We start from the raw sequence: 27,382 nt of genomic DNA, 5'->3' as shown, positions 1-27,382 counted from the left end.
CAAATAGAGAGCCAAATCCAAGAAGCAAGCCAGCAACACTTGGAAATGGAAGAAAGGACGCTGCAACTACGCCTGAGAGTAGCTGAGGCCGGTGTCGAAGAGCCCATGGCAGCTGACACGGGCATCCAAAGGAGCACTTCTGCAGTTGTAAACCACACAACTTCATACCTGTTTTCAACGAGGACAATGACGACCTTGACGCCCACCTGAAGAGATTCGGGAGTGTGGCGACAGGTCAGGATTGGCCACAAGAAAAGTGGGCAACCGCTCTTAGTTTGTGTCTAAGTGAAGAAGCACTTAAGGCTCATTCACACCGAAGGCGGGGCGGCCAAAGCATCAAGGCGGCAACGCGGAAAGCGGGAAACACCTCTTCTCCAGGCGGCAAAAGTGAAAGAGAAACCAGGCAAAAAGGGCGATCGCTCTCGGAGCAATTTTTTGCCATTTGCCGAGGCTTGCCATTTTGCCGCAGCCAATCAGAATGCCACACAACAGAGGCGCGGTGGTGGCATGGGTGTACGTTTGGAAAAAGCGCCGACATGTCACAAGGACAGGTGCACAAAAGTGCGAGATGCCCGCCTATTCTGCCGCGTAGCGATCCATAGGAGGCGGCCGGTCTGAAGAGGTTCACGCACTCGCTGCTTCGAAGAACGCGCTTGGTCGCTTTGACGTGCTTTCGGTGTGAATGAGCCTTCAAAGTATTTGGACAGTCGTCACTTGACAACTCCCTGTCGTATGACAAGGTAAAGTTGGCAGTGCTCCAGCGTTTTCGATTCGCGGCTGATGGCTACAGGGAGAAATTCTGGAAGAGCAAGCCTGAAGACGGCGAAACTGGAAGACAGTATGCCACAAGACTCCAAAGTTTCTTTGATAGATGAATTGAAATGTCTCAGACAGAAAGGAACTTTCATTCGGTGCATGACTTGATAGTGGCTGAGCAATCCGTGGTGAATTGCAGCAGTAAGCTGGCGTTCTTCTTATGGGAGAAGGACTGTAAGACTATGGAATCCATGGCAGAGGCAGATGATATATATTGTAGTGCCATCATCACCATCGTCATTTTTTCCATTGTAGTGCCATCATCACCATCGTCATTTTTTCCATCACCGCGCCGCGTCTCTCGCGCAGCTGGCGCGAGCTCGAGCTGCGCGAGAATTAGAACGAGCTCACGCACCTGGCGCGTCGGACGTGGACAGCCACCGCGGCTCCGCTTCAGGCCTAGAATAAAGTGGCGAGATCAGCACGGCCCCATCGGCCGTCTTCGACGTCATCTCACGTCTCTCCTTCTTTCGCCGCTACATTGGTGACCCGGAGAACACGCCCTTCGCCGAGCGGCCCGCGGCCATGTTCCCGCAACTCTGCCCACCAGTGCCGCCGTACCAATCAACTTACCCCAAGGTATGGTTTATGCAGCTCGACGCCGTTCTTGCGGTGAATGGCATCACGGACCAGCTGCTGATGCACGCCATTATTCTCGACGCCCTACCGGTAGAATTGCGCCATCTCGCTGCCACTTCAAGCACCAGCCCGCAGCCTTACGATGCCCTCTGCACTGCGGTGCTCGCCCGCAGCGGCAACACATACCGTCCGCTTCCGTTTACCCGCACCAGGCAGGTTTCCCCGGCGTCGCAGAGCAAGGTACGAACCGGTCCGCAGCCCTCCATTGACCGCTACCTCGGTACCCCGGCTTCAACTACTTCTACACCTGATCCGGTCGCAGAAACATCCACTCCTGCACCTGATCACGACCGCGAGGTAGAAAACTCCCCCACTGCGACTGACCTTCCCTCCGAGAGGTACATTCCCTCAGAGCCCCCGTGCAGAGCTTCATCACACGTACCTGCTACCTGCTGATCTCGCCACTTTATTCTAGGCCTGAAGCGGAGCCGCGGTGGCTGTCCACGTCCGACGGGCCAGGTGCGTGAGCTCGTTCTAATTCTCGCGCAGCTCGAGCTCGCGCCAGCTGCGCAAGAGACGCGGCGCGGTGATGGAAAAAATGACGATGGTGATGATGGCACTACAATATATCGAAGCAAAGAGATTGAAGAACTTGTTCATAGTTCAGGATAAGAGTAAGGACACAACTGTAAAGGCTGAATTATTTCAAGCCCAAGAGCAGAAATTCAATGTTTCGTTTGTGGCCGTAAGGGGCAAAAGGCTTCAGACTGTTGAAGTAAGCTGGAACAAGTATATTGCACCAACTGCTGTAAATTGGGGCATGATTGTAAGGGCTGTCGAAAATTGAATAGCACTTCAAAGTCAACTACATCTTGTTTAATGCTACCAAAAGAGAAGACTGGTACACAACAATCCATGATTGATGGATGGCGACGACTCGGACCAAGATGACAATGCTACGGGCACGGTGAGGACACAACCACAACGTAAGAAACGACCCATGCCAGTGTTACCAGGGGAAGTAAATGGACAAGTGGTTCAAGTCTTAAGGGACACTGGAAGCAACACGTTAGTGGTACGCCGGTCATTAGTACCTGATGAAGCACTTACTGGCACTACCACTACGTGGTGGCTGGCTGATGGTAGCACCACTGTTGTCCCAGAGGCGGAAATACATATCACATCTCCATACTTTTCCGGCACGGCCATCGTCAAGTGTATGACATCGCCACTATACGATGCCATAGTACGAAACGCACCAGGTTCCCATGACGCCAATGACCCCTACATTTTATGGAAACATTCTTCTCGGGATCAATTCAGTAAGAAGTACGCTCATTCTGCGGACGAATGGAACCAACCAAATTCTCGTCTGGTTGGTGTCACAGGTCTCAAGAGTTTGCAAAGGGCTGCACCTGCTAAACTCCTTGGGCAGATGTCTTGCAAAGATCTTCGCGAAGAACAAGGAAAAGACGGGACACTTGACACCTGCAGAGCCAGAGTGGGTAAGAGGTTTGTTGGCAAAGGCTCAACATAATTTTCTTTCATCGTCAAGAATGGCATTTTTTACCGGTAGTACTTCCTGTCCCCTGGTAAGAGCATTCAACAGGCCAGAGTCCCGAAGTCCTTGAGAGGCCAAGTATTACGTTTGGCTCATGAGAATGTCATGTCAGGTCATCAGGCTGTCAAAAAAACAAGAGATAGAGCTCTGGACGCATCTTACTGGTCTAAGGTACAAGAAGATATCCGCAGATACATTTGATCATGTGACGCCTGTCAAAGAACTTTACCTAAAGGCAAGGAGCGCAAGGTACCTCTAGGGCGTGTGCCGATGATCGACACCCCTCTTGGACGTGTGGCGGTCGACATCACTGGACTGATAACTCCAGCTTCGGCAAAAGGTCATAGATATATTTTGACTCTTAAGGATTTCGCCACACGCTACCCTGATGCAGCGCCTCTGACAGCAATTGATTCAGCTACAGTGGTCGAGGGACAAGTCAAGATGTTTTCTCACATCGGATTTCCACGAGAAGTCGTGTGTGACCAGGCATCATGTTTTACCGCACATCTAATGAAGGAGACTACTGGCTGTGAAGCATCTGAGCTGCACTCCATACCACCCTATGCGCAACGAGATGGTAGAGAGGTTTAATGGAACACTCAAAGAAATGCTCTGCAATATGGTCCAAGAACAGCCCAAATGTTGGGATTGCTTGCTAGCACCTTTTTGTTCGCTTATCGTGAAGCACCACGGGCAAGCTCTGGGTTCTCACAGATTGAACTTATTTATGGCCGATATTTTTGAGGAACTTTGAGTATATTGAAAGATTTATGGACAGAAGAACAGGAAAACGAAGAGCTTAAGACAACGTACGTATATGTCTTCGATTTAGGCGAACGAATTGAGAAGACACGAGAAAATCTGAGCCGAGCATAGGTGTTGCAAAAGAGTTATGACCGCCACAGCAATAAACGTGAACTGTAAGCTGGTGACCAGACTTTCATATTGCTTCCCACAAGTAACAACAAGTTATTACTGCATTGGAAGGGACCGTTTCCAGGAATTAGTAAGAAAAACGACTACGACTACTGGCTCGATCTAGGACACAGCAGAAAACTTTTCCACGTCAACATGCTAAAAAAAATGAACGCCGCCAAGAAGAGCTCCCCCGGACATCATCTTTTGCGGTCATAAAGAAAGAGAGGCCAGAGAAGCTACTACCACTTCAAGGTCCAAGATCACATGTCTTGCTATTGCGGAAAAGCACAACGGCTCACAGAGATTACTAGAAAGGTGGTGAAGAACAAGACCACGTGCATTAAGAAAGGACAAGCTTGGATCGCTCAAGACAGCGTTGTTTTCTGCAACCGCAGTCAAAGCACCTGATCTTAAAAGAGAATAAGTACTTTGGTCTGAGGCCTCAGAGTATTGTATGAGCGCTATTTTTATGCACGAGAATGGTGGCTTCCTCCAACCTGTGTCGTATGCCTGCTATTAACGTTAGCCTCGAGGAAAAGATACTACGTGCAATTGAACGGCAATGCTTAGTGTTGGATTGTATGTTTTGAACGTTTGTTAAGGATGCTTTGTGCATGGGTGACACTTAGTGATTGGTCCGCACTGAACTGCAGTTTATTTTTCATTGAAAAAAAACTTTTCAAAAGGGGGGACTCTTGTTATGAGTGAAGTGCACAAGTGAAGTTATTTTCGAATTTGGCGCGGGAAGATGGACGACTGACAATGAGTTACCTGCGCCAGTGCTGTAAACATTGGCCATTGAAAAAGAAGAAAAACACAAGAAAATCGCAGAAAGATCCAGAGCGACTGCATGGAAGAAAAAGGAAGAAGAGTTGTGCTGGTGGTTGGAAGAAGGCGGCTAGGGTGCAGCGTGCGAGCTCATTGGGTGTGAATACACAGGCGTCAAGGCATCCACCTAGCAGGCAATGACAACCACGGGGTCCTGGTGATCATTCAACCACTCAGGCTATTGGCGAGTTCCCGGCACGGCCTGGTTCTGATGTTTGAACAGAAGACAGGGCCGCAGATGGATGACGTTGTCTACCGGAAGCAGGAGAGAATCCTCGGGCTACAGGTCCCAGCTTGTGCCCTCTCACCACAGCGGCTTCCTTACTGGACTATTGATGGGCCCGAACCGCTGGTGGGCTGTATCTGTCCAAGACCATCCGGACTTTGTGCATCCGGACTCCTATACCAGAACTTTAAGGGGAGATACTACTCGAAAAACGATTTTCTTTAATAAGAGTCTGAATTTAACACAAATTGGCATGCTAATAGAGTTTTTTCTCCTCTTTTCAAATATGTCATTTATTTTCATGTAGATTGCTTGGTTTACTTTCTGCAGGTCAGATACTGCAAAATTCTGGCCATTGTTATGCAACAATTCTGACCTATGAAAATTTGAGATAAAGCATGCAGATATAGCTATGATCCTTTGGAACTGTATAGTGCGAAAAACTATATAAATTTTGTGTGTAAAAAGGTGAAATACAATAATAAAATAGAAAAACTTACTATGGCTCTAGTTGCCAAGGGCTTTCAATGTTATGTAATTTTTGAAAAACATAATCAAGCAGCACTGACAATCTGAATAGATACTTGCACTCTATGGGCCTTCATCATGCTATGTGCAAAATTTCATAGAGGTATGACAATTCTAAGTATACGAACTAGCGTGTGTAAGAAGCACAGATCACACAAAACTGCAAAAGGAGAAAAACGCATTTGAAAGTTTGAAACCTTTTTTTTTATCACAGAGTTGTTAGAAATGCATAATCTTTGGCCATAATGTTCAACAGAACTTTGAAAAGCACTGCAAGTTACTAGAACTGTCCTGCAGCATAGGTTGTGCCCTCACAGTCCTTGTGAGCACTCTCTTCTAGCCGTGCCCTTTTCACTCCACGACGACGGTGGGCCCTTGCTTCTGCTGTCAGATGCTCGGACATTCTCTTGATGCGCCTCGCATCGCGGGAATCACTGAAAGTAACTAGATCTCTAGATGGCAGTATGTTGAGCTCTTCCAGGATGTGCTCGAAAGCAGCATGACCCTTGTTGAACCACAGGATTGCCATAGCTGCGGCAGTCTCGACAACCGTTCGGGAGACAAACTTAGTCTTGGGGCAAAGTAGCCAAATTTTGCTGTTCAGGGATTCCGATGCGTTCTGGGTTTTCCCTTTGATGCATCGAGCAAGGAGCTTCTCATCCGTTAGCCGCTTATAAATGGGCAAAACAGCCAATCCCTGTGCTTTTGTCAGGAGAGGTGTGTGGCGTGGTGCAGGTTCACCAAGTGCTTCAGCGCGTTGATGGTGTACCACGACTCTGTTCCTGCTGGGCAAAACTTGTGGCTGCCAGCATTGTCAGTAGAGCATGAGTGGAAGTACGAAGCCCATACTGCAGTGTACATATCCCGTACACTCCCCCTGTTGCTTGTTATGGCAATCTGATAGTATGTTTGGAGCTTCTGAATGGCTGGCTCTTTCATTTTCTGCCCTCGTGGTAATGGCACATGCAGCTTCCGTAGCGCGGTGCCAAGTCTCTTGGCCACATGATTAGTGCAGTCTTCTTTTTCTATATTGACAGCGCCATAGACTTCTGACTCTGAAACTGCACTATATGCTTTGCTGTCACCGTCACTCAAAAATGTCATGAAATGCAGTGGGGTGTCATAAGTCAATGTTCTCTGCCAAATGCGCATTGCAGCCTCCGTTTCCATGGCATGGGAGGATCAGTCTGCATTTTTTTCACAGACTGGGCCATGGAATGCCTGCCACACTTCCTCGTCTGGGCCCATATCCTTGTGCCTACTGCATGTCAGGCAGTAATTTGATATGACCTCGAAGTCTAAGCAGAGGCCAGTATCTAAGGAGATAACTGCGCCAATCCCGTTGTGGCTTTTGTGGCCCCTCTTCTGCCAAGTGCCGTCGAACATAACAGCCACATCAGTTTCGCCTGCTATTTCTTTCGTCAACTCTCTGGATCGGCGCAAGTTTTCACTCACAGCTGCCATGGCAGCGGTGTGCACCTTCTTTGCTATCGAAAAAAATCCTCGGTTGTGCATTGGCTTTGGGAGTCCAATAATGGAGCAAAATCTCGACAATTGCTCATGCCCAATGCCGACAGCGCATGCAGCCACCACCGCCTTCACATTTACAGCGAAACTATCTCGGGAGCTCCCACTGTCGTACCGTTGGCTCACTCGGCTGCTGCCACCGCCGTAACACACAGTGACGTATAGGAGCACGAAAGAACAGTCGCTGAGCATTCGCTGTTTTCGCAATGAAGTTCGAGGAGCGACGAAAGTCCCTTGCGCTTTTCTGCCGGCTCCCGAACGGCAAGTTTTTGAATACCGCAAGCAGGGCATGCCGCACCTGCCACAAGTGCCGTCAGCAAGAGGGCGTCGCACAAAACTGTCGTTGCACAAACCTCATCGCGCTGTCTTTCGTCTTTTTCGAAGAAGCCGAGCTTCTTTTCCGAAGCACTGACGAAAGAAAGCGCAGCGTCAATCCCTTCATCGCAGCCACTGTCGCTCGCACACTAGTCGATGCCACCGTCAGGCCTAGCACACGTAGGCGTGTTCTCGTTCGTCGCCGTCGTTCGGGGCGCTTTACGCCGCCTTCTCTTCAACTTGTGCTTCGTTCGAAACTTCTGTGGTCTCACGTTGCACTTTTTCGGGCTTGTCATCGCGGGAATATGCGTAGACGCGCAGAAAAGCAGACGGACCAAATGCCGATGGCCGCCACCAACACAGCTGACAATGACTCGGTAGCCAATGACGATGCGGCTTAGGGTGCCGCGCGTTTCAAACCGCTCAAACCATGTGATAAAAAGGCCTCGTTTTTTTTTTTTTTTGCCCACGTACGAAACTGGCGGTCGTCGGAGCTGTAAGAAGAAGGCCGGACGCAACTTTCTCAACCGATCGCGATGGCGGGCGGCACTGCGACGGGGAGCAGCGCGCAGTCAAAGATGGCCAATATCGGCGCAAATTCACGAAATTTTGAGCCACCGCGATGCCTTCATACACATTTTTTTGCATTTTGCGGTTCGAATTTAGTTTTGAAATTTTCACAGATGAAAGAAGAAGGTTTGAAGATTACAATGCAATAAAAATCAGAAATACGAGAAATTTCGCTAAAAACGCGATTTTTCGACTCGCATCTCCCCTTAATGACTGTACTCAGAGGCTGTTTGGGCTCTTAGAGGGTTCCCCTCTTTAACGAGAGATGCGTCGATATTCTGTATGACCATGCAAAAACTTTAACGAGTGAATTCGGTAGACCATTCAGACTTTGAGAGGTTCCCCTCTTTAATGAGAACTGTATTTACTTTCTGCCTCGTCGGTGCTTGTTAGCTTATTTTTTCTGCATTTTAGCATTCCCTCATAGTGTTTTTTTTTGTTTATATATATATATATATATATATATATATGGGATATGGCACAACGGGAGCGTTGTCAACAAGGATAAAAAATATAGCATCGTTTTTCGTTTGCTCGTTCGCTTCTTCTGGTGACTTGTATGTATATATATATATATATATATATATATATATATATATATATATATATATATATATATATATATATATATATATATATTTATTTATATATATACATACAAGTCACCAGAAGAAGCGAACGAGCAAACGAAAAACGATGCTTTATTATATATATATATATATAGAACGCGTTATTCGAAGGTCGTAGGTTCGATTCCTGCTCACGGCTGGTTATTTTTTCATCCACTTTTCTTTCTTCTTATTTACATTCCATTGGTTCTAATAACTTCCCCTGTACATTCCTTGGCATTACTGTCTGTTAGATCTCATTAATATTGTGTTAAAACACGGAAAAATGAGCCCTTAGGTATAGACTGCTTTCCTTTTTTTATATATATATATATATATTTTATGCAAATCAATCTCACCACTTTCTCATTCAATAACCAGCCCGACCGGCATTATTTATCGAACCTGTCACAGACGTATCACTGCTGATCTTAAGATCACAGGTGGCCGGTCCGTCAAGATTTAAGTGCGCAATAAGAAAACACAGGTGACCAAAACCCTCTACACCATGCCTCATATTAGTATCATTACCTTGGAAAATAAAAAAAGCAGAATTCAATTTTTCACACCCACAAAAACAAGAGATTATTTAAAATTGTTTCCTGCTGTCCCACCAACATCATATGATAACAGGATATTACATTGGCTTTGTGGACTGACATCTGCATGAAAGTAACTGTCAAGACAACCAACAGAGTTGTCTTTCCTCGTCCATAATTTCAGCTTGGCAACACAGTGCAATCCTGCAAAAAGCTACAACTGTCAATGTGTAGTAGTTACCTGTATCTATGACAGAGTGCTAGAATACCAAGTCCAAGTATCGACAAAAACAGACTATTTAGGCTAGATGGCCACAGCTCCGAAAGCATAAAATTTTTCCTGAACCGAAGTCAAGACGCAGGCACCTATGATTTGCTTTTCGAGTTTTTAATACTCTTAGCTCATTATGCCATGACTAACGACCGCAGCAAGCAACATGAGGGCAGTGATAAGAGCAACTTACTATCACGCCGTCCCGGCGACGGCCTCGTCGAGATGTCTTGACCGTCGAAGGTCTCACCGGTCGACGCATCGACATCATCTCCTTCCCGAGAAGACGACTGTACGCCATTCAGATTGCACGTGAACAATGACCTCGAGTTTGTACCTCCCACACTGCCCCTGTGACCACCCACTTCACCTTCACCACCCTTCGACTGCTGCACAACACCACAGGGCATTTCACCCGCACTCCCCTTTGCAGCAATGCCCGGTGCACAGTCCCACTCGCGGGGGCAGACACACTGCACGGATGACAGATTTGCACTGGAACCTTCCGCAAAGGCTTGTGGTGAATTCTCGGAAGACGAACTTGCTGCTTGCAGAGGGTCCTTTCCAAACGGCAGCGCTGCCGCCGCACCATCCAAACGCGGAGTCGATGAAAGACATTGGCTTCGCAAACTCTTGCTTGAGTTTTTTTGTGAACCTAGGCACGGGGAACTTTCGGACGTCACCTGCTTGTTGTCCTGGCAACGAGCCACGTCCTCCTCGTGTCCGTTACCAAGAGGCCCGCGGTCGGCCTGCCGACGAGAAACATCACAATCTGTGACTTGGGGGCGCTTTTCCCTGTCGCGGCAGACCACGGGATGGCAGTCGCCCGCCGAATGCTTCTCTCCGTCCCTTTCTATCTTCTCCCCGTTCACCGGCGTCCTATGGGGCAGTGGTAAGTCCTTGATGGAAGTTTGGTGCGAAGCAGACGAGCGACGGAGAATGCACGAGGCGTGGAAGCTCTGGGCCTCCATCCAGAACTTTACCAAGGGCCGCGCACCCTGCTCTTCTGCAAACTGAATGAAGTAGGCGAGTGCCCCGGCATCCTGTAGCACCTCATCAAGGGTCTTCGAGAGGCAAGACTTTGTCCGCACGCACAGGTTTGGTTCATACTCCTCTTCCGCTGCACAGAATCAAGACATTAGTCTCAAAAACTGTACTAAAGTTCAAAATTACCAAAATATTGGCAACAGCCGAATGGCCACCTTAAGCCTTCATTTTGGAATGTTCTATTACTGCTGCGAACCAAGTTAAAGAAAAAAATAATAACGCCAGGTGTGCTAGACTGCACAGCACAGTCACAGTGAAAGCTGGAAGAGCGGCCTTTCTACAGCCTTTTTAAAGGGGGTATGGTGGGGTAAATGGTATATGCAAGTTTTCACACAATATTTCATAAACTACAGCAAGTATTCAAATGAAATTTCACGGGCTCACAAAGAATGCCACTGGTTATCACATGGCACTCTCTTTTTATGCCTGGATGGCCTATCCTTCTTGTGGCCCACTCTCAAATTTTAAAGTGGGTCCACTTACTCAATGTACGTTTTCTCTGCAACCACTGAAAGGAATGTAGTGATGTTTGACCAAGTTATCGCAGAGACACATAGGTTATATCTAAAGTACAAAAATAGGACATACTTTGTGGAGTTTATGTGAAAAAATACAAAGTTACTGCATTCACAAAGCCACAGAAGGTATTGATGTTCGATTTTTTTACAGCATCACTTTTTGCAACAATAAAAACTTTTTTAGTTCAGATTGTTTCCAACTTGTAGCTTGTGCATGCAAAGTTTCATCAAAATCAATTCAATCTTTTTCAGAAACGGTACATTGAAGTTTAAAAATGTATAAAAAAAGCGCTATTAGAGAAGAACGAAGTTTTAAGTGCGCATACTGCTTAGGCCAGAGGGCGGGCAGCGCACTTTCGTTGGACATTTAAACCACCTAGGAGCGACCGCTTGACGTGGGGCTGCCACAGATTCCAGTGGATTTTTCGGTGTCAAAATGGCAAATTCACTTTTGGGGGGAGGGCAGGGGGGGTATTTTCTCGTACAAATTTAAACACTCTTGGGGGAACTACTGCTACAAGCACACTTGAATGGCACCCACTACACAATAAATCATGGTATTACATGTGAAGAAGGGGAGTGTTTACTATGGCATTATTTGGAGAAGCATGCTACCCGCTACACAACTATATTTATGTGCACTTTGTTGATGCTGAAGATGATGGTGAATTATGCTTCAGGCTTTTGTCATGGGTTCAAGTAACAAATGACACATTCGTGATGCTATCCGCATTGTGTGAGATCTGGTTGTTACTTCACTGTTCTGAAACACTTTATTACATATGTTTATGCAATTCCTTACCTCACACAAGGTCTCCATAAGGTCAGTTTACAAAGGAGTGTCAAGCAGCGGAATAGCTCAGTGGTAGAATACTGGGCTGCCATGTAGAGGGCCTGGTTTTGAACCCAGTTCTACCCTCATGTTTTTTTTTTAATCTTTAAGTATGGTAGTTACATAGTTACAGTTCCCGGTGGCAGCAAACTATCATGGCACCAATATTGGCCATAGTTGCGATCTCCCAGAACAGCTTTCACTGTAATCTCTTCATTAGAGAGGGAAGAAGGAGGCAGACCTTTTGGTCTGCTTCTGTATAGCTACACCTGTGAGCAAAAGTCTACAGACCACGGAAGCACAAGACAATATCACCATCTTTATTTCTTTGAAATGCTGCAAGCCAACATTTTGGCTTGAGTAAGATGGGGTTCACGAACAATGCAAAATTAAATATACAAGCAATGCAATGGGCAAACATAATAAACAAAAGAAACGATAGAATTAGTACGACAATCATTGAAAAATAGGGCCATCAAAACATGTGGTAGGAGCAAGCAGAAATGGCAACAACGAAAAGTGCTACACCTTTAAAACATGGCATTGTATACCGCTAACAAAGTCATCGGAGCTGACTATACTATTTGGCAATGCATTCCGATCCGCGACCGTATGTGGGAAGAAGCCGTAATGAAATGCTTAAGTGCGAGCGAAGATTGGTGCTAATGAATGTTTGTGATTGTGCCGTGTTGTTCTTGTACTAACACGCTGAACAGATGCTGGGAGAGATAAATTGATTTTACCTGCTAGACAGTGGTGAAGGAATGAAAGGCGGTTAACTTTTCTCTGGGCCTCCAGCGTTGGTATGTTACTGAGCATCAACTGTAAAGGGGAATCTAGACCTTTGTATTTTCCAAATATACATCTCACTGCTTTATGCTGAATATTTTCTAATTGCAAAATATCATTTTAATACTGCAGATCCCACATAATAATGCAGATGAGTACTCCAATTTAGACCTTATGCAGGCATTGTATGTTAGAAGTTTGATGCTACTGGGTACTTTCCTAAGTTTTCTTTTAAGAAGCTCCAGTTTCCGGACACAGGCTGCACAAATATCAGATATATGAGCTGTCTATGTGAACTTATTTGTTAGTGTAACACCGAAGTATTTAAACTTCTAAACTTCTGCGACCCGACTTATCAATTGAATATACAAAAGTACAGACTAGTTTTCTTTTGTAGTTGCACGGAGTAGCACTGTTTTTTCTGAATTTAAAACCATTCCCCAAAACCTACACCCATCTCCAATCGTAGATACACGGTTTTGTAAAAAGGTGTAATCATTTGCAGTTGAGATTTTCCCGATAACAACCCACTCATCAGCAAGTGACCGTATTCATACAGTACCAAGAACCACTTCAACCAGATCATTTACATAAATAAGAAATAACAAAGGGTCTAAAACACTACCTTGAGGCACTCCCAAAATAATAGGAAGCGCAGGGGATAAGGAATTTTTTTATTTCTACAAATTGTTTTCTATTAGAAAGATATGCACTAATCCATTTAACAATGAAGGATGGCAGGCCGAGGCATTCTATCTTATACAATAGCTTACCATATGGTACTTTATGGAAGGCCTTCGAAAAATGTAGAAATAAAAATTCCACCTGCCCAGAGAGATCAAGTACAGTGGGCTCTCAGTAAATGGAAATCTGTTAAAAAGAACTACTGCTTAAATGGAATTATTGGCCCTGCAATGCTTGGTTTCGAGCTTGTATTCCGTACTTATATTCGCCTCTCAGTAAACGGAACTCCTGTTAAATGCAACATATTTTCCCGTTCTCTTCAGGTTCCGTTTACTGAGAGTCTACTGTACAGCCAAGATCTCGTGCACTGTAGAAACCAATTGAGTAACTATAGACATTGACTTTCTGAAGCCGTGTTGATGTAGTGCCAATAGACCTCGATCGGTTAGAAATTCTTGAATGTAACATGCAACAGCGTGCTCCAACGATTCGCAACACGTGCTTGTGACTGAGACAGAACGGGAATTATTTACCGTCTAAAAGCAAGCCGACTGTTGTTAAGAGCATTACTCCGACGGAATTCGGAAGAGAAACGCTCTCCACGGCAGACAGCACATATGGCAAAGGCTTATGAACAGCAATGGCCCGTATACGGCTCACGGGTGTTCTCAATGGCTCACGGGCATTCCCATCTACGATGGGGGATATGTATGTGTGCATTTATTGCCGTGATAACAAAGCAAGAGGGGGCTGAGCTCCCCTCCCTAAAATATTATTTGAGGCGCACGGCCCATTGGAGTTCCTAGAGACCCCCTAGATCTACTTCAAACACTGCTTCGAATTCTATGTAAGGTATCGAATACCACGCTGATCCTGTGATTCCCTTCTGCATGCTTCCATGCCCTGGAGTCGTTGCACTGATTACCACAAATGGAACCTAACTAGTCTGCATCACATTTCTTCCAAGACACTTTGTCCAACAAGAAGCTAGTTGCAATGATGATAACAAAGTCATATCATTACTATGAGACCCTGTATGATATAAGACACAACTTCGGAGTCGTCTCACATGACAGCGTACTACCAGGCTCCTGAAAGATGACTAGAGTCTGCTAGCACTGCAACGCCAAAAACAAGGCATAACATACTACATTCCACTTCACATGCAGTGGGGAATGGCATCAAGTTCGGAGACTTCTCTCATAACTTGCATTCACACACATAAAAGTGTTTCATATTAAAGAAAGGTAGAAGTATTTGTCCCACAAGTGAGAATCGCAGGCATACTGCTTGTGTCTACAAAAATATAACCACCATTGCATGACAGCACCAAGATATGGACTTGAACACCAAGGAAGAGGCAAACCAACGCTTTTTTTTTTTTTTGCTATGGGCACGCTTTCTTAGCTAGCAACCGAAACATGCTATGTCTTGTATTAGATGTATAAAGGTGGATGAATTACAGCCAGACCTAATAACAACTAAGTCACATCTGCCATGACAATACTTCATTATATCGGAAAATTCATTATAAATGATTGTTCATAATACTATGCCTATGACAAAGCTATTGTTTTCTTACTTCGCTATAACTGATAACTCTTTATACTAGGGTATGAGTACATAGCCTTAGGACAACACATTTCATGTAGTGATTTATGTAAACTAATTATCACTATAATATAGCAGCTGTTCTACATAATGTCTATTGATTGAGTGTGTTCCAGTGAGTGGGTCAGGGAACTAACAGGTGTTGAGGGCATCTTAGTCGCAAACGAGAATAAGAAAAGGGCATGGGAATGTAGCGTACAGGCAAGATAGCCACTGGTCATCAAGAGTTACAAACTGGATTGCAAGAGAATGCGAACGCTAGAGGGGGATAGGGAGAGCTAGGAGGGTTCAAAAAGTTTGTGGGTATAAGATGGCATCAGTGGGCACAGGACTGGGTTGACTGGTGGATTATGGGAGAGGCCTTTGCCCTGCAGTGGGAGTAGTCAGGCTGATGATTTTTTATACAGGAGACTCATTAAATGGAAGCTTATGGGTCTAGCAAAATATGCTCCATTTAACAGGAGTTCTGTTTACCGAGAGATGACCAGGGGTGCAGAATGCAAGGGTGAAACCAATCTTGTCAGAGGCACTTGTTCCATTTAAGCAGCCATTTACTGAGAGCTCACTGTATGTGTAACGGGAAGCAGCAGTCTGCTAAAAATATTTGTAGTGCTACTAAATGTGACACAGCTCATTTATCCTGAAACGGAAAACTTTCTTTCAAGCGTTGAAGAAAACTTAAACAATTCTGCCTTTCTGGCCAAGACGGCATGAGCTTCCCAAGCTCCCAGATAACAAGAGGGAAGAGGCCAGTGGTGAGCACACGTGGTCTCTGCTACTCACCCGACTGTAGTGGAGACGGTGGCGGAGGGGCAGCGTCCTCCAGCATACTGATGTCGGCAGGAACTGCACCGTTGTGGAGGCTGGCCTGTGAGCCATGCCTCGACACCTGCCGACCAGACACTTCACCTCCGAGCTCACCCGCATCTTGTGGCTTGTCTGCGTTGAAGGGCAAGGCAACTGGTGGATTACCAACGTTACCACTCAGCTAATCAGCAGCAGTCGGGTCGGTCGAAAAAAATGTACACTTGCACAAGCCAGTGATGCATCTTATAGTCATGATGATAATGAAGTAGCATTATTATACATTGTCTGAAGTACGGGGCACTTCCTCCTCAAACGTGGCTGCACACAAACCTGCACCAATGGGCACAAATTGGCTGACATAATGCGCTATGGCCGTTGCCCAACTTTCAAAGAACACAGCCGAGTGCACGAGTGGTACCGTTTCTTTAGTTCTCAAAGTGATCGGCAACAACGCTTCCGTGATCTGGGCTCTCCCGACTTCTTAACCTGTGTCCGACTAGATGGCACGCTTTAAGGAGGATCGAGAGATGGTGTCATCACCCTTTGACAACATAGCTGCTTGGACCTGCCACTGTAGGCACTCAATGTAGGACGTGCACAAAAGAATGACAAATTGCAATGCACATAGGCCTTCTAAGACATTAGAGAGAGGCTGCCAGGTATCTATAGACATTTGGTTTGTCCTCACACGACAAGCACACTGTCAAAGTGTGGCTGGCACTCTAAGCGACTAAGCAGTAGTTGACAGTGCCGGACAGTGGCACAGTAGACATAGCATTGTCACTTGTCTCACGGTGACTGTGATGCCACCCTTCCAGTAATTTAAAAGTAATTAGCTGCACATATGCTTGCTTCCCCCTTTCCATGTCATGTATGCTTGCTTCAGTTTTTCCCTGTTAACTGCTGGGCACTGCAACCTCAAAAATGATATACTATGCAAGGCTGGCCTAATCTTTCCCTGTTATTTTAGAAACAGCACTGTGGCCAGCAGGAAGGCTAGGTGAATGGCAATGAAACAGGTGAAATATAACGTGCAGCACATGTTACAGACAGCCTAATAGAATTTTGATTGGATCACTTTGACATGTTGGGTGTTTGCACAACGTCAGTATGCTGCCCGCACTGCTTTATCTCAGACACATTGGCTCAATGGATGGATGGCTTCACAGTGCATACAGCAGGCATGAAATGCCTGATACACTATATTCAGTCCTTCAAGTCCACATCCAATAGATGTGAGAAAACCCACCAGATAAAAAATTCTTAGCTGTACATATCTAGCAATCATGAAGATGCAAAATATATGGTAAAGGTGGATTATAAGTAGCACTCCGTGTTTTCAGATAAACCCTAAAAAATTTTATAACCAGTCACCGCTAAAGTTCTTTACAGTTAGAGTTTATCTGATAAACTGATTTTAAAAGGGCATTTTCAATGTTGAAAGGGCATTTGCAAAGCTGGGAACCTTCATTAAAAAATAGCGCACCTCCACCAGCAACCGCGACTTCGTAAATATTATTACTTGAGGTTTTACTTCCCGAAACCATGATATAGTACGAGCGACACTGTAGTGTAGAGCTTCAGAAACTTTGACCATCTGGTGTTTTTTAAAGTGCACTGAAGTCGCACAATACATGGCCCTCTAACATTTCGTCTCTATCGAACTGTGAAAACCACTGCCAATATTGAATTCGCAAACTTTGGGTCAGCAGCCGTGCACCACAACCACCACACCACCGCAGTGGGCTAGCAACTTCATAAAGTGGGCAGCGGTTTATTACAGGCTTTCATGTGGTTATACAAACAAACATAGGCCTTCTGTATTCAAGTGTTTGTGTGTACATAAAAGCCTGGGCATTCGAACCTTCCAGACATCCAAAATACATTTGGTGTGTTTGCATGTTTTCACACTGAAATATCACTTCATAAAAAAATTTGGAGTATTGAAATTATTATTAATAACAAGTCCTTTATTTTGCATCAAGAAGATGAGGGAGCCTGTCAAGACAGTTTTGCAGAATATTTCAAGGTGGCAGAGTGGTTGAGAAAGCAGCAAAAGCTTAGAAGCAGCTTGACTAGCTCCCACCCTCCAAAAGAACATTCTGGCGAGCTTACAGCAGTGCACACCAACAGCCTTACAGAATCGGCAAATAAGCGAGTGAAAAAAAGAAAAAGAAATGATAGAAAAACAGGATTACAAGCAACAATAAAAATGCCATGCATTTTTATTAAAAATAAAATTAAAACTAATTCCAACAACTAATAATCTATAATTGAACATTGAATTTCAGAGAATTGAAGATTTATGAGAATTAAGATGCGGTAAACACCACAAATTTATCCACAAAAAATTAACTCCAGATGACACCCTTTTAATTTCAAGAAAAATGAACTTAAACAATACAAAGGACTTGCTTCAACGTTATGATAGTTGGCAAGGATTAATTTTCTACAAGTGAAGAGCACACAGGATAAAAGCACAGTGAAAGTAATGCTATAAGTTGGGTCGCCTTGCTGTTTGCATGTGCACACAATTCACACCCTATATGCTTGCAAACACAAGAAAAATTTTATATCAGTGACCTGGATGAATGTAACATTGCCTTTTCAGAGGTTCCTAAGCAATAGTAAAAAAGGATTGAGCGTACCCCACTGATAAACTTGTACTGGTGCCCCTTACATAATATTTTAATAAAGCTCTAACATAGCTACAAAGGAAATGCCTGAACCAGGGAATCGGAACATCAATGAGTGAAACATTGATCCTCATAGGAATGGCCACAGTGACCTGCCAGTAAAATCTATCAGCAAAGTTCTGACATAACCTTTGATTTGTGTTTTTCGTTTGAGCAAGCTAAAGAATGGGGCTAATCACATCAAAGAAACTCAACCCCGATTGTTTGATGTAACTGTCGGGATTGAGTGTCTCGTGCAACTTTGGTACCTCTGCTCGCAGTGCAGTGAAATTCAACTCCCAATGGTGTGTGATAGTGACCCCTTGTTATCAACAGATGACACCAAGTGATGCCGTTTTCAATCTGCCACATTACTAAATATTTATGGCTCTGTACATTCCATGTTACAAAAAGGACTATAAAAAAAGAGAAGCATAGATGACACAGAGGTTAAATGAAGGTTAGCAGTTCACTTGGTCACACCCTGTGCTCATCTATTAACACGGTTTACAGTGAGGGATGGGGTAAGGCATAATAAAGAGACTCATCAGCCACAGGCAAAGTAAAGCAGCACCTATCTAGTGTGCTTTTTCCACCCTCCATTCCATGAACTTCAATTGCTTTCTAGATTTATTTGGGGGCTGAAGGTCTCTCTTGGTTTGCTTGAGGAGGTCCTCCAGTTTGCCTAAGTACGTGCTTGGAAGGAGAGTACACATATACATGTAATTGCTGATCACTATGCACGTAGAGGGGGCATCCCCTTAACTACTGGGTGAGCCCCTTCCCCCTTTCTGGCCGTTAGCCATGCGTCCTTGCGCCATTGAACAAGCCTTCCGACAGTGTCCGTCCGGCTCTTTAAAGCCCGCCGATTGTTCATACAACTTCAATGTATACAGGCAATCCAGAGAAGGAAACGAAATATGATCGTCACTTAAACTGGCACATCTTAGGTTGACGATGCGGCGCAGCTGACGCGAATCGGATACGATCTAAACGCGAAGCGCTCGACGATGTCGTTCGCTCCTGTAACTTCTAGGCTGAGGGCCCCCAAAACCTCGACAACAACGAGGAACGAAATGAGCAGCACGCGTTAATTAGCGGCGATAACTTCTACTCTCAGCGCGCGCACCAACGAACTGACGTGTTCCATTCATATAGAATGACCCGATAACGCGCACGGAATGTAATTGAAGATTAGGCCACAGCGTTGTGAACGTCCCTCGCATTACAAAAGGAAGGAAAGATTTTCGCAGCACCAATTCCGTGCTTGGCGTGCACGGAATATTGCGATGTGTGTCACAAGGATAGCGGCGGATGCTTGAAGGAAATGTTTACATCTGACACACAATGCCGCGACGCGCGGTGCAAACATTCGCCCGTCAAAACCAAAGTGCTGTCACTGGACAGTGCGTGCGGTACGCTCGCACAAGTTTTACGATTCAAAGCGCTCGGGACGCGGCAATCAAATGCTTCGACACACGCGAGCGGGCCGGATCCGCCGTGTCGCGGAGCACTTTACTGCGGAACCTTCTTCAGATTCACCTCAACTGGTACGCATATCCCCAATCGGAAAATAATTCGAGAAACCACCGCCTCTCCTAAAGCAGCAACTGCCAAACTTGGTGCGCTCGTGATGAGGCGGTTGGAGAAGTCGTGACTTCCAAACTCCGCACACGCGCGAGGTCGTCTACATTGTTACGGCGGAAGGGAAAATTACACGATAATTAAAGCAGCGGAGGCCTTGATGGCCCCATCGCGTGCGGTGCGCAAGAAGCAACGCGTTCGCGAGCAGGTGAAAAATACGTGACACAATCGCGCAAGTTTCACAATTTCGAATCCGCTCTCGGGGCAGCGCTTCCTACCTGGCTTCCTTCTGAAGAGGGGCATCGCGTTCCACTGGCATTCGGCCGATCGCAGTCAGGGACGATGTCGCCGTGTCATGTTCCAAGCTTCGGCGATTGCGCAGCCCGACTCAATCAACGGTGCCAGCCGACCGCGGTCTAAACCAGCCGATGTGACGACGAAGTGGTAACGCCTTCCTTCGAACGCCCGAAAATACAGATGACAGCGGCCATGACCACTACGAGATATGGGTGTCGAGGTTAAAGAACGTTTTGTTTCGGTTGTTTTCTTCTTTCTTTTAATTGTGGTCAGCTGACTTGCCACGGTGGCGCAACTGAGGACGAGAGTTAGCGCGGATTTTCTTCTTCGTCTTTTTTAATTAGCCTCGAATGTGTGGTTTTGGGACGCGACGTGTGTGCGTTCTCGTGATGGAGTGGGGGCTTGTCTTCGTCATGAAATCGCGGTGACGAGTTTTTGAGTTGACGGTTTCGGAATCGTGGTTTGTGTGCGGCGGCAGCAGGTGCAAAGGCGTGCCTGCCGAACCGCGCATCTGGCGACGTTTGGTCACACGATTTGCTGTGCGCGTAGTGCATCTGTTTGTGAATCGTGCTGCCGGCTTCTCGTGGACCGCTTGCCCATGCGACCGAGTGGGTTTGTAAGGCCTTTGTGGTTATCCGAGTCGTTGCCGCAACCGCTACGGAACCATCATGAAACCTCTGGACATCGGCGAAGTGCCTGAAGAGCTGAAGACCCGCCCTAAGGCGTTCGTTGCCTTCATCGGTTTAGAACCGCAAGTCAACAACATTCATGCCGCGATCTGGGATGCCTTTTCAAACAATCGTGGACCGGATCGGTCACCACTGAACTTTGTGATCCTTCCAGACAAGCATGTCTTCCCGAAACCCAAGCCCAAGGTATGTATATGCCGAATTCGATGGTATATTTTTCGTCGGTGTGTTCGAGTGGAGGGTGTGTTTTACTGGTTTAATACTTGTTCGTTTCGTTACTTGCGCGATGTTTACTTTGGAGTCAAGTGACATGCCTCCTGCATTGTTTTATGACAAGAGGTTTCCGGTATCAAACGACGACAGGTACAGTACGTGACAACCTGGTCTGTACTGGAGATTAGATCAAGGTAGCTGCATGCTGCCGCAGATCAATATACTGAACGCTGTGTCTAAAGGTACGTCGGACGTACCCGAATACCAAAAGCTAAAGGTACGTCCGACGTACCCGAAACCGTGAGTCTAAAGATACTTCGGACGTACCAGAATACTAAAAGCTAAAGGTACGTCCGACGTGCGCTTTCTCGCAAGTTTTCACTCAAGCGACTCAAGTTCCACCTGCCCGTCCGTCGTTTTCAAGCAGTTCGCACGACTGACCTCTTAGACGCGCGGATCCGAGAAAAAAAAAGTTTTCGTCAACGAGTTTGTAGTTGGACGCGCAGACGTTGCACCGGTTACATCAGACGTTGCACGGGTTGCACTTTCTCGCCTACTCAAGCTTGGTTTATACCACGGAAATGTTTATTCCTCCGTGGTTTACACGCAGCTATTATATCGCTTGATTAGGAAAAAAAAAAAGTTTTCGCCATCGGGTCGATTTCGATGCAAGTAGTACAAATCAATCCATTCCAATCCAGTTCTTGGAGTCCGTCCGAGTCTGTCAGGTGTTCTGTGAGTCTGTCTTATCCATAGTCTTATCCGTCCTACTTGTGTGGCGCCATTCTCCCGTCTCTTCAGTCAGCGTGTTACAGGTGTTCTGTGGTGACCGTTCCGCAGCACGTGCGGCGCCAGTCAAGTGTTCCCGTTCCGCAGCTCGTGTGATGGCTGGCAGCAAAATGAAAGTTGGGGACAAATTTCCAACGTTCAGGGAACTGGAAGCTGCTGTGAAAGGATACAGTGAAGAGAAGTTCGTGCAGTTTTACAAACGTGACTGTCGAACTGTCACAGCGGCGAAGACCAAAGTGAAGCGTTTTCTGAACGAACGACTTGGAATGTATCAGGTGGTTTACTGCTGTATCAAGGGGGGCAAGTCTTTCAAGAGCCGCAGCAAGGGGGAAAGAGATACCAGGTGAGGGCCAGCACTGGTCATTGTTTCCTTTGTGTTTCTTTCTGTGCTGCCAATCCACCATGGTCAGCGACGTGGTTGCGTTGTACACATCATGCATTTAGACGATTGTTTCCTGAGAGACATTGAGCATGTGACAACGGATCACTTTCAGCACCTTTCAGGCTGGATGTCCGGCGTTCGTGAAGTGCAGGGCCTCTGACGATGGGAACTTCCTGGAGGTTATTGAAATGAATGAGGACCACAACCATGAGTTATCGAAGGTATGGAGTTCCTAAGCATCCTTAAAAGTGTGCGACAGTATCTTAATGCCCTGTCCTTCATCCCTCACCATGTGTTGTTAAATTAAGCCAATACAGCTTTTGCTGTTACCTGTTCATATTGGTTAGTGAAGTTCAGTTCTGTTTTTTCACAGAAACAAACCTGAGTTTTGAGGTTATACAGGGTGACATGCACCACTGAAATATACTTTTGACGAAATGTTTGACGTGCTTACTTGATCGCGCAAAATGTTCTCGCTCAATTCTCATTGAGCTGGTAGCACCAGCACAGGGGATGCGAAGTTTTGCGATGTCAAATTAATGGGATCAAAGCAGTACATGCAGGTTCATTTCTTATTCACACTCAGAGGAATTCCTGCTGCATCATTATTACATTGAGGCAGATTAACTGCAACTTGCTTGTCATCAAAGCCGCCATTCTACAGTGCTACTACATTCAGGAACTGTGTCCTTGACATCACATGCGAGCCATATATAGGAAACACAGATTTACAGTTACAAGCATGATAAGGTGAGATTGAAGTGAGCTTGCTTGTGCTAAGAACCTAGATGCCATATATGCAGAATGTTGTCTGCACTTGTTTGCTTCACTCTGTGAGCTTGACATTGCATAATGCAGTTAACCTATAATTGCATATGTAGTTCAGTTTAACATTGAATGAAAAGTTTATTTTATTGCAGTTACTCTACAGCCACCTGCCACAAACCAGAGCATTAAGAGAACCAGGGGCCAAGGAGGAAGCCACACAGCTCTTGGCTTTGCATGCCAACAAGAAGTTGGTTAAGAAAAGGATAGAAGAAAAGACGGGGAAACTTGTCCTGCTCAAAGACTTGAGCAATGCGGCCTCTTCCCTCAGACCACAGACAAGGAATGACCTCATTAAGACTGCAGCTCTTCTGCAAAATGAGCATGGTAAGCACCTGATATTGTAGCACAAGTTTTTAAATAATTGCATCTGGGTTTTCCAGTGGGCTTCAGAGAAACTCGTATGTACAGTCGGCCAAATCTTTTACATTTAGACCATGAAATTTATTTCTACAGGTACAGACTACCACATCCTTGCTGATGGGGAAAACTTCCAAGGAATTTTGCTGTCCAATGAGTCTATGCGGTCAAATATGGATGCCTACCCAGAATTCCTAGGAATTGATGCCACCTACAAGCTTCTAGAAATACGAACACCAGTCTATGTGATGCACGTTGAAGACTCCAATGGAGACACAGAGACAGTATGTGTTGCAATTCTTGTGAATGAGTCTGCACCCACTATCAAATGGATGTTGGAAAAGTTCAAGGAACTGCACCCATCTTGGCCAAAAGTAAAGTGTGTCATGGCAGACAAGGACCTTTTGGAGCGTGACCTTCTCAAAGAAAGCTTCCCGCAGTCGAAGGTGCTCATCTGTGTGTTCCACACTTTAAAGACTTTTCGACGCGAGATTGCCTGCAACAAGATGAACATCACTGCAGAGGAAAGGGACCAAGCCCTGGCACTGCTCCAGAAGATGGTCCTGTCACGATCGAGTGAAAAATTTGAGGAGCTTCAACTGGAATTTGACAATAATGTTTGCCAAGAGATCCGCTCTTACTATGACAAAAACTGGCGTCCCATCAAGGATGAGTGGTACACTGGACCCAAGTTTATGTCTGAAAACTTTAACAACACTACCAACAACAGAATTGAAAGTCTGAACGCAAAACTGAAAAGTGTTATAAAAAAGAATAGCTCCCTTGAAGAGTTTGTGTGCTCACTTTTCACAGTATTGAACGCCTTGAGCGATGAACGTGACCACAGAGCATTGACAAGCATATCCAAAAGACCTTGCAAAGCACCTTCTAGCCCTGAAGAAGCTATGTATCAGGAATCATTGACTCCCTATGCCTTTAAGCTTGTAAGGGAGCAGATCTACCTGTCAGCCAAGCGAGTACCAAGTGACCAAAAAGCAGATGTGTTCACATTCGAGGCGTCGTCTGGCAACACGTCAACAACAAAAACTAACTGCAATTGTTCCTTTTGGAACGCTATGAGACTGCCATGCCGGCATGTGTTTGCAGTTAGGCGGACTCTGAACATTAGTCTCTTTGATGACAAACTTTTTCTAAAAAGGTGGTCCAAGGCATATTACTACTGTCATCAGAGAGCCTTCCTTTCTCAAGAGAAGTGCACAACTGAACATTCCATTTCGGAGCAGGCTGCAAAACCTCGGAGGCCAATGTCGCAGCATGAGAAATACAGGGAGGTATTTCCTACATGCAAGTACATAGCTCAACTTGCTGCAGAAGAAACAGGTGAAAGATACCAGGGCCGTCTAAAAGTTTTGTTGGCACTCTCTGAGGCATGGGAGCAAGGGCGCGAAATTGAAATCGTGGAAGTGTTGCGTCATGAAGCCTCATCCCCTTCATCACCAGAGCAAGTCAGACGCCAGCTGGAGCTGACTGTGTCCGTAGAAGAGAATGCAGAGTCACCCAAAGCTGCATCAGGTGAGGATTGGGACACGTCTGAAACTGCAGATCAGAATAATTCACATGATCAACCAGATCTGCCTCAAGCACCTTTAAGCCATACCGGGGCAGAACCACTTCATACCACTCCTGAGAAAGAGCAGCGTGCCCATAATGCAGGTGCATGCGAAACTCCTGATGAAGTGAGAAAGGCACAGCCACGCGAGAATACCTTGGCCCCTGCAAGCAGCGCCGGGCCTTCAGACTACATGCGCGAACGCCTCGGAAAGCTGAAAGTGCCCGCTAAGGTGAAGTCACGAGGTCGACCCAAAGGGGCGGAGAAAACCGTTATTGGGCTTCCACGACGGCGGCAGGGACCCCACAAATCAGCAGCAACACTGCAGCCATTTCGCGATCTGCCTCCTCAGGAAAAGGAGCTCAGGATCCTAAGTTGCTTAGTTCCTCAGGGCCTGCTAAGTGAGGTTCAGCAGGGGAAACTGCTACTCGGTGAGTTGTGAGATTTACCTTTATTTATGCTTAAATTTCCTATTTTGTTGCAACTTCAGTCGCTATCTAAGGTGTAGTACGAAGGTGTCTGATATCACCTATAGGGCTGCAACTACAGCTACATTCTGTAAGAATATTGAGTGTTCAATTCACAAAATAAACCTGAGCCCTAGAAATAAGTTCCCCTTGTTCAGATTCATAGCATTCTGTTGTACCTTAAAGCCATCTGATGGCAGGTTCAGAACACTTATTCAGTAATTTTTACAGGTGAGGACCAGGTGGAAACCATACCTTCCAGGATTCCAGAGACAATCCTCGACGAGGAAGTTCACCTTGACTGTGTCCAGAAATACTTCACTGAAGACGGCTGGACAGCTGTGCTGGCAACAGTCAAGGTGAAGAAGCAAACCATAAAGTGGAAATGCAACGAATGTCGGGACCTGTTAGAAGAGGACCCTTCTGTGATTTGTGACTTATGTTTGTGTTGGTTCCACCAAATCTGTACTTCACTGAGCAGCCGCAACAGGAATAGTTCCTGGTTTTGTGCGAAGTGTGTAGCAGCAGCCCAAATGTAAAGGAGCTGCTCCGTGAGTGGAACACAGCGATGGGAAACCTGCTGCAATTGCTCCTACGTGCTATATTTTGTTAAAGCTGGTCCATACATGCTACAAATGAGCAAAATTACTCCAACCTGCTACGTTTTGTGAAAGCTACTACATTAATGCTACAAATGAGCAGAATTGCTCCAAAGCTTCTACGCAAGCAGGGTTTGCTTCTACGCAAGCAGGGGAGCTCGCAAGCAGGGTTTGCTTAAGCACAACAAAAGATGGCTGAGTGTATGCCCCACTGGCATGCTTATAAAAAATGGAAGAAAGCTTAGTGCTGTTTCATGCGAGTGACATTTACATGTATTGTGTGTCTGTGTATTTGTTCCTATTATTCTTCATACAATTGTGATCCTTTGATTAAAGCTTGCATTAGTTGTGCCTTCAGTGAACACTGAATTCATTCATTGTATACATAGTTTGCATTGACGTCACCATGGCCGCCATCTTAGGGCCCCCAGCTACTTTGAGATGCTGGGTTAGCTCAAACGGTGACATAGGATTTGTGCCGGTGCCCTTCGCGTTCCTTTGATTCCCCACAGCGCGCCTTGCGAACAGAAGAAAGTGGGGACATCACAAAAGAACACGGGGACCGAACAACTGTGTGTCCTCCTCTGCAATGGTACTCTCTAATGACATAAAAAGTCACGGTTGCCGCCATCTCGGAGCACCCAGTGCAGAGAACCTGTCTGTGATGTCACGTGAAAACTATGTATAATAAGAGCATTAAAATGCTATCTGGCCTGTCTTTTTCGTTTTTGCAACCTGCTAAGGAGGAGATCATGAGAGCACCCAGGCGTAGGCGGCTAGCTAGTTAGTGATCTAACTTGGCTAACCAGATAAATAAATTCGTTTGGTTTGCTAAGAAATGCTTTGCATTTAAAAATCTTACATCTTGTTTTTTTCCCTGCAGTAATTAGCTAACGACCCGCTCATCTGGAAACCTCGTGGACTCAAGCGCGCTGGTTAGTTTTTGGGAGCCGGTCGCAGTTACGGTTTCAAAGGTCAGCGAGTAGGTCGGCTCCCAGAATGGTTTTCGTGCAAACTCAGCTGGCTACATAGGCGCATATCACACAAAACCGCGTTCGCGAGAGTACCGCACAGAACTCTTTGCCCGAAAATTGCTCTGCCGAGGGAAGGACATCAGCCTCTGTACTTACGTGCGAGCCTCCCCCTTTCCGTTCAAAAGATCTGCTAGGAGAGAACGGCACCGCCGACATCGACGCCGTTCGTCAACCACGCGATGCTCTAAGTTTTCCATTGTCACCGGTAGTACTCGCTCCCTGTCAGTCTTTTACGTGAGCAGGCTCGCACGAAGGCTCGTTTCTTCGTATATATGCAAAAATTGGTACGCGGTAGCCGTGGACCCACCCGGCAACTCCCGG

The 27,382-nt window shown here is 45.9% G+C and overlaps 3 protein-coding genes across 4 annotated transcripts in view; 2 read left to right on the top strand and 1 right to left on the bottom strand.

Moving 5' to 3' along the window:
- The window catches only part of LOC119169457 (A-kinase anchoring protein pkaap), a 91,420-nt gene extending 71,141 nt beyond the window's left edge, over positions 1-20,279 (bottom strand). For both annotated transcript variants that reach the window (XM_037420523.2, XM_037420527.2), the window contains exons 1-3: positions 20,115-20,279; positions 15,554-15,709; positions 9,483-10,409 (exon numbers count right to left, since the gene is read on the bottom strand). In XM_037420523.2, coding sequence (XP_037276420.2) covers positions 9,483-10,409; positions 15,554-15,709; positions 20,115-20,139 — 1,108 coding nt within the window. In that variant the 5' untranslated portion in view covers positions 20,140-20,279. The remainder of the gene's footprint in view (positions 1-9,482; positions 10,410-15,553; positions 15,710-20,114) is intronic.
- Positions 20,280-20,651: 372 nt separating this feature from the next.
- LOC119169445 (trafficking protein particle complex subunit 11 gry) overlaps positions 20,652-27,382 on the top strand; it is a 153,520-nt gene continuing 146,789 nt past the window's right edge. The window contains exon 1 of the mRNA XM_037420514.2: positions 20,652-21,008. Coding sequence (XP_037276411.2) covers positions 20,802-21,008 — 207 coding nt within the window. The 5' untranslated portion in view covers positions 20,652-20,801. The remainder of the gene's footprint in view (positions 21,009-27,382) is intronic.
- On the top strand, positions 21,663-26,160 carry LOC142786359 (zinc finger SWIM domain-containing protein 3-like). The gene is made up of 5 exons (XM_075884012.1): positions 21,663-22,167; positions 22,319-22,427; positions 23,127-23,358; positions 23,488-25,392; positions 25,660-26,160. The coding sequence occupies exons 1-5, from the start codon at positions 21,920-21,922 to the stop codon at positions 25,965-25,967; spliced, it is 2,802 nt and encodes a 933-aa protein (XP_075740127.1). The 5' UTR covers positions 21,663-21,919; the 3' UTR covers positions 25,968-26,160.

Source organism: Rhipicephalus microplus, unplaced genomic scaffold (assembly GCF_043290135.1).
Source record: "Rhipicephalus microplus isolate Deutch F79 unplaced genomic scaffold, USDA_Rmic scaffold_23, whole genome shotgun sequence".
Classification (NCBI taxonomy): domain Eukaryota; kingdom Metazoa; phylum Arthropoda; class Arachnida; order Ixodida; family Ixodidae; genus Rhipicephalus; species Rhipicephalus microplus.
This window is presented reverse-complemented; position numbering and strand designations above follow the sequence as displayed.